Genomic DNA, 6,536 nt, shown 5'->3' on the forward strand with positions numbered 1-6,536 from the left:
CCACGGCCCGGCCTGGTTCACCACCGCCCAGTGGCTTGCACTTATCCTAGTGCAAAAGGCTGCCTCCGCCTGTCATTCTCATTTTAGCCCTCCAGGAATGGAGACCCCCTGAGCATAAGGGACCCACCCCAGGCATGGCAAGAACAACTGTGTGGGAGTATTAGGGAAATGTGAGTGTGCAGGGTTTCTGCAGCACCTAGCCAGGAGAACCTCTTCCTGCCCCACTCTGGGAAAGCCTGGAGATCACACTAGCAGCTGGAGGAACTGGAAGAGCAGAGGGGAAGGGGGCGGGGAGGTAGAGGGGGGCTCTGGGAAGGGGCTGCAACAGGAGGGGAAAGGGAACAATGGGTCTGCAACTGCCTGGAAGATGAATGGCAAAGACTTTCCCCGTCACTGGGCTGGCGGGAGAGGGGGGTGGCGGGTTGTGTTCCTCACCCAGAGGGGTGGTAGAAGCGCTGCGCAGCGCCTGCATTTCGCACCGGGGAGCTGACCGCGGAGTGCACCGGGACCAGGGGAGAACGCGCAAGTGGGGGCGCGCAACCGAGGGCCTGACTCCATCGTGCACAGCACAGCGGGGCGTGCCACCGGGTGACTAGGATCCGACGGCCCCTTGCCCCACGACCGAGGACCCGCCACCGGCCCCTGCACTGGGTCCTTCGAGTCACCTGGAGCCGGCCCGCTAGGAGCAGGCGGCGGCTGTTGCCGGGCCCTGGGGTAGGCGCGCAGGCTGGAGGCGGAGCCGGGCGCTGGAGCGCATGGAGCCCGGGGCGCTGCTCGCTCCATGTGGCTACTCCTGCCGCTGCTGCTGTGCTGGGGCCGCGCTGGCAGCGACGCCCCGGGGGAGCCCTGCTGGGAAGCGCTGCTCCGCTGCCAGGACGAGCCGGACTGCGGCTCCGCCTACAGCCAGTCGCAGGCGGCCTGCGAGCCGGTGCTGAGCGGGGCCGGAGGCGGGGAGCCCCCCGGCGGCTGCCCCAGCCACTGCATCGGGGCGCTGGTGCGGCTGAACCGCAGCCGGAGCGGCCCGGGCCTGGAGCGCTGCGAGTGCGGGCAGGACGCGCGCTGCCGCCGGCTGAAGGCGGCCATCGAGCCCTGCCTGCCCCGGCCCTCCCGCAGCGGCCTGGGCTGCACGGCCGCCCGCTTCCGCTGCCAGCAGGAGCCCGCCTGCCAGGAGCCGCTGGCCGCCTACTTGGCCCGCTGCGGGCAGCTCTTCAACGGGCGGCGCTGCACCGCTCCCTGCCGGGCCGCCATGGGGCAGCTGCTGGCCGCGCCGGGGGGCCCCGCGCTGGAGCGCTGCGTCTGCGACGGCCCCGAGCGCCCCTTCTGCCAGGTGCTCAAGGCCAACATGGGCCGCCTGTGCTCCGGGCCGCCCGCCGAGCCGGGCCCGGACGAGGACTACCGGGACGAGGAGCGGCTGCTGCGGGAGGAGGACGAGGGGCCGGGCGCGGGTGGCGCCTGGGTGCGCTCCGGGGGCCGCCCTCGGGGCGCGTCACCCTGGCGCGCCCTGGCCCTGGGGACCCTGCCGCTGGGACTCCGGCTCCTCTCCGGGGCCTAGGCCGCGCTGCTCGGGGCTGACTCAGGGGGCCCGGGCGAGGCGCGCAGGGCCAGGCGGAGCGGCCCCCAGGCGTCGGAGGCGGCTGCGGTGCCCCGGAACAGGGCCCGGGCGGACACTCAGGGTCGCTGGCCGCTGGAGAAGGCCTCAGGAGGCGCCGTTCCCAGCCCTGGGCCTCCGACTGCTTGTCCCGTGTTCCTCCCCGGGCTGCGGCTCCCATGGACTTAGCGGTGGCTGGAGGGGCCGAGATGCGACTTTTTCCCTTGCATCACGGTAGCAGCATTTTCCCAGCCAGGGCCTGCGTCTGTTCTCTGCACCCGGCTCACCCTGAACTGTGCTGCAGGAGAAGAGCGAGGGTGAGGGGCGCTAAGGGATCTAAAAATGCCCTGATCCCCACCCGATTCTCGTGCTTAGGTGTGGCACATACCTGTGCAGGTACCTATTCACCCAGAGGGGAGATCTCCATTCCAAACACCCGAGGGGCAACAGGAGAAGCCAGGAAATCCCCAGGCACCTGATTATAAAGCAGGAGATGGAGGTTATCCCCCCACAGCCCCAGCTGTTCAGGGTTCCTAGATCAGGCTCCAAGAAATTGTGACTGGCTAAAAAAAATTCTGAGGTTCAAAATACAGGGAGTTATTTTTCCTTGTCCTTTGGGTTTTGAGTCTTTCAAGGGTTGTGCGTTTACACCCAGCCACGGGGACTAGACATTTCCATTACCAAAAAATGAAAGTGTCTAGAGTCTGGTGTGATCCAGATGTTAAAACAGTGGCAACAGTCTGGGAATGAGTTGGCCATGCTGTGTCAGGACTAGAGAGTCTTGCCTGCCACTTAGAGCAAAAGATGAGGAATCTGGAGACTTGGATTCTGTTGCCCATCATGTCACCGCTTGAAGGGAAGCAAAAGTCCATAAACTGCACACCAAGAGGGAGAGTGGCTTCCAAAGCACCTGGGCAGCAAAACAGAGTTAGCAGAGGCCCATTTTCCAGATCCAGTATCAGTGAGGCCTGGCCCCTTTCAGCCTTAGTTATCCCATCTGTGAAATGGGTTCAATAATTCAGGTTTTGCATTGATATTGGGGGAATGAACCAAAAGCTGGTTGGTCCCACTAGCAGCCTATGGCAATACCTGCTCTTGAACCTGCCTAGTTGCTGGGACTGACAGCCCTGGGCATGAAGGGAAGTTAAAAGCCCATCAGTGGGTGGGCAGACCCTCACCCTTATTTGGCCATTGCAGACCTAGGGAAATAGGTGGAAGACAATTCAATAGACCAGGGTGAATGTGAGCTTCCTTTTGCCCTCCATGCTGAGCACTTGGCTTCTTCTCTGCTGCTCTCTTGAGTCCTTAGACTGGGAACTTCTTGGTATAAATTAATTTGAGCACAGTGTTCACACCCCTGGCAAAACTGGACAGCAATCAGGCCAAGGCCTGCAGGTCTACTTGGTAACTAACCATAGGCGCTGGTGCTGTGCACCTCCCTGCACACCCCCTGGGACTCTGCTGCAAAACACTGTCTTGCTGGAGCATGTTTCTTGTAGGCCAAAGCTTTCTAATGATTCCAGATTGACCCCTGTGTGTATAAACGATGAATTCCCTGGGGCTTACATACTGATGTACTAGAACAGAGGCATGCTGACGACTCCCCCAGGTGTGCAGGGATTACACCCAATGTTCCCTCTAACGTTTTCCATTTGTGAGTGGAATAAATTTTGTGTTGTGCACCAAGGCATGTGTGGATGTGCACCACCAGTAGAAATACATGCTGGGGCCGCTCTAATCAGCTGGGCAGCATTTGAATCTTCCTGGGTGGCCACCCCAGTGCACAGCTTACAGGGAACACTTGTTACACCTAACTTCTATATCAGCTCTGTTTGTTTTAACTAAAATGACTGTACTGGCTGACAGCGCTTGGCTGTGTCAACTTTGGGATCTGGGATGGAGCCCAAACTGAGACCTACTGCCCCCACAGGGATATAGAGCCCAAATGTCTACACTGCAGTTGTTAATCCTGGAACCCAAGGCAGCTGAGTCAAACCAACCACGAGGTGGCTCTTCTATTGCAGTGTAAACGTACCCATAGGTTTGAGCCGGTCCAAGGGTTACTCATGTTTTGGATCTACTTCAAGAACCCACTCTGTCTGCCTCCAGGGGCCCCCATCACCTTTAATACGCACAAAGCCTCACGTGCAAACAGACTTTGTGAATATGTATATTGTTTGGAATTTTTCCTGCACGTGTGTGTTGTACAGAAAGTAGGGGGCAACCTACAGAACGGTGACATTGTAAAAGCTTTGTTTTCTAATTGAGCTTTAGCTCATGTCTTTTTTGTGCAATTTTGATAAAATTTTTTGGCAAAGTTAGAATATTGGTTTGAGTGTCTTGACTGTCCTTAGACTTTTCCCTGGAGGGGTGAGAGAGGGGAGTGGACATAGATAAATCACAAGTGCCCAAGGCTGGCTTTTGGTTGAGGGGTTCCCCTGGCAAGGTTATTCTTGGGGGGAGAGGGGTGTAAAAGCTAATGAGGGCTGGTGGCTTCACTCTTCCCTTCCCAGGTCGCAGAGCAGGGGCTGGGTCCAGCCAGATAAATGATGGGGACTGGAGTATTTGGAAAATTATTTAATAAAGCCAACAATAAATTACATTCTCATTCAACACAGCTGCCTTTGAGATACGCTCCATGCAGCGCCGGACCCGTTCCCGGAGCTTGGCTTCCTGGCCAGCAACTACTGCAAGTCACATGCTCTCCCCCCCAAATTCAAAACAAACGTTGCACAGAGCCAAAGGCGATTCCTGCGGCTCGGAGAAGCTCGTGCGTAGCTACAGCCTTCTACAAACAACCGAAAGAAAAATCATAATCCAGAAACAAGAGATGAGGTTCCAGTCAGTTCATAGGGACATAAGCCCCAGTTCGGTACAAAATAACATTGGGGGTTTCAGGGTCCAGTGATATTTACGATTGTCACAGGGAGGAAAGGATCAGCCCCTTCTAACAGGAGTCTCCCAAAGGCCCAATATTAAGGATATTCACCCTGATCTCACATCACGGTTACAGCTCTAGAAGGCCCTCGGGTGGTTCGGATGCAAACCAGGGTTTATAGTGGCACATCTTTTCAGGAACGTGACTCGATTAAGCTTCACCAGTGTGAATCCCTCCATGAAGACAGGGCGTAATGTGATCAGGGTCTCAGGCAGGCTTGGGACCAAAAGCCGCTCCAAGCAGAAAGAGCCAGTGCTAGAGAGGTGTTGATGATCAACTAATCCAACCCAGCAGAGGGGCCAGAGCTGAGCAATTCAGTAGCCAGGTGTATGGGCATGGGAATTAGGATCTCAATCCAATTTTGTCATGTGCATGAGTGAGGCTCAGAGGCCTGCAGCATTCGGAAGGGGGGGAGGGGGGGAGGGAAACATGAGGACCACCATGTAGTCTGACATACATGTTGTACGTCACTATATCGTGTCCTGCAAAGGTGTGGGGGAGGGGGAAATGGAACACACAGACCTATGAAAAGTCAGGAGCACAGGGGCAGATAAGGTCTGAGAGGAGTAACTGCGCCATTTGCCCCACAGCAAATGACTCCCTCGTCTAGCCCCCAGTGGACAAGGGAGAATGGGTGTGGGATAGTTCAGGATCTAGAGAGATAGGCAGAAATAAAGGACATGGAAATTAGGATAAATTCAAGCTGGCGTATTTGCCTGGAGACAATACAGTGCACAGAACTAGGACCAATGCTCTTAGCGTCGGAATAACCCTTTCTGGTCTCCTAGCTTGCTTAACTTCTGCCCAGTCACTTCAGGACAGCTGCTACAGACCGAGACAATGCTGATTAGAGACACAGTATTACAGGAAGAGATTGGGCAGGAAACAAGATGAACACAGTAAAATTCTCCTTCAAAACCAGGAAGGGATGGACTGATTTGAGATATCAGAGCTGGGAGCTGACAGATCTGTTGATGAAGGCACATGTGTAGTATAAGTCTGCGAGGGGGGGAGGAGGGGAATAAAACAGCAGCAATTCATCAGGGTTAGTCATGTGGACAGGGACACGGCTCCTATTGGCCAGGAACAGCGATCCACAGCCAACAGGAGCTGCAATTGCCCGTACCTGCAGAGATGCAGATAAATATAGCAGCGGTGGCCTGCCAGGGGCTAACGCTGGGGAATCAGATGTGGCCCATGGCCAGTATTTGTCCACCCTTGGACTAAAGTCAGCACTAGAGCTGGGCAAATAGATTTTTTTCGGCTGACTGGCCCTTCTGGGGAAGTCAACAAAAAATTGTTCCAAGGCAAATGACAGTTTGTGTTGACAAAAATCAAAACATTCTATTTGGATTTGTACCCGGTTTTAATCACACCGACAGACTGGAATTCAAGATTTCAAACCCATTCCCTCCTTTTTTAAAGGCCAAAACAATTTGGCAGAATCAGCACACGTGCAAGAAACAAACTGCACTGCCACATCTGCATTTGTGCCTGGGGAGGAAAAAAAAAGTTTCTTCTCCCAACTCTAATCCTGATCCATCTGGCACCCGGTGTGTGTTCTGGACAGCCTGGCACATCTGCCTCCACTCTCAGCTATCAGACCCCAGCACCCACGAGAAATCTTCCACCCACTCAGCTGCAATCTTAGGTGTATGGATTTCTCACACCGACAAGCTGCTGCTGCGTCTATATAACAGTCAGATTGGGATCCAATTAAAAAAACCCAGAGCCCTGAATAATTAAACAATGTATGAAAGCCTAGTCAATAGATTTCAGTCCCGGGGGGAGGGAGAGGGGAGAGCTTTTACCAGCGTTAAAGGTGCCTAGTAGTCAATACTTGAATTAGGGGCCCAATCCAAAACCCCCTGAAGTCAATGCAAGTGCCTTGATTTGGATCAGGCTCTAAGAGATTTTCCTCCATAGATCCTAAGGGCCCTGATCATGCAAGGTGCTGAGTGCTGTCCACGGTCGCTGATTCCTGGAAAGACACCATGCCCCTGACAAGAG

At 55.4% G+C, this 6,536-nt stretch overlaps 1 protein-coding gene across 1 annotated transcript; it reads left to right on the forward strand.

Moving 5' to 3' along the window:
• The first annotated feature begins 320 nt into the window (after nt 1-320).
• LOC142818340 (growth arrest-specific protein 1-like) lies at nt 321-4,841 on the forward strand. The gene has a single exon (XM_075897418.2). It carries the CDS (start codon nt 782-784, stop codon nt 1,550-1,552), a length of 771 nt encoding a protein of 256 aa, XP_075753533.1. The 5' UTR covers nt 321-781; the 3' UTR covers nt 1,553-4,841.
• The last annotated feature ends 1,695 nt before the right edge of the window (nt 4,842-6,536 follow it).

This window comes from Pelodiscus sinensis, chromosome 14 (assembly GCF_052426305.1).
Source record: "Pelodiscus sinensis isolate ZL-2025 chromosome 14, ASM5242630v1, whole genome shotgun sequence".
Lineage (NCBI taxonomy): Eukaryota > Metazoa > Chordata > Testudines > Trionychidae > Pelodiscus > Pelodiscus sinensis.

Excerpts from the sequence above, each read along its gene's own strand:
- LOC142818340 (XM_075897418.2), top strand. The coding sequence starts at position 782 with ATGTGGCTACTCCTGCCGCTGCTGCTGTGCTGGGGCCGCGCTGGCAGC.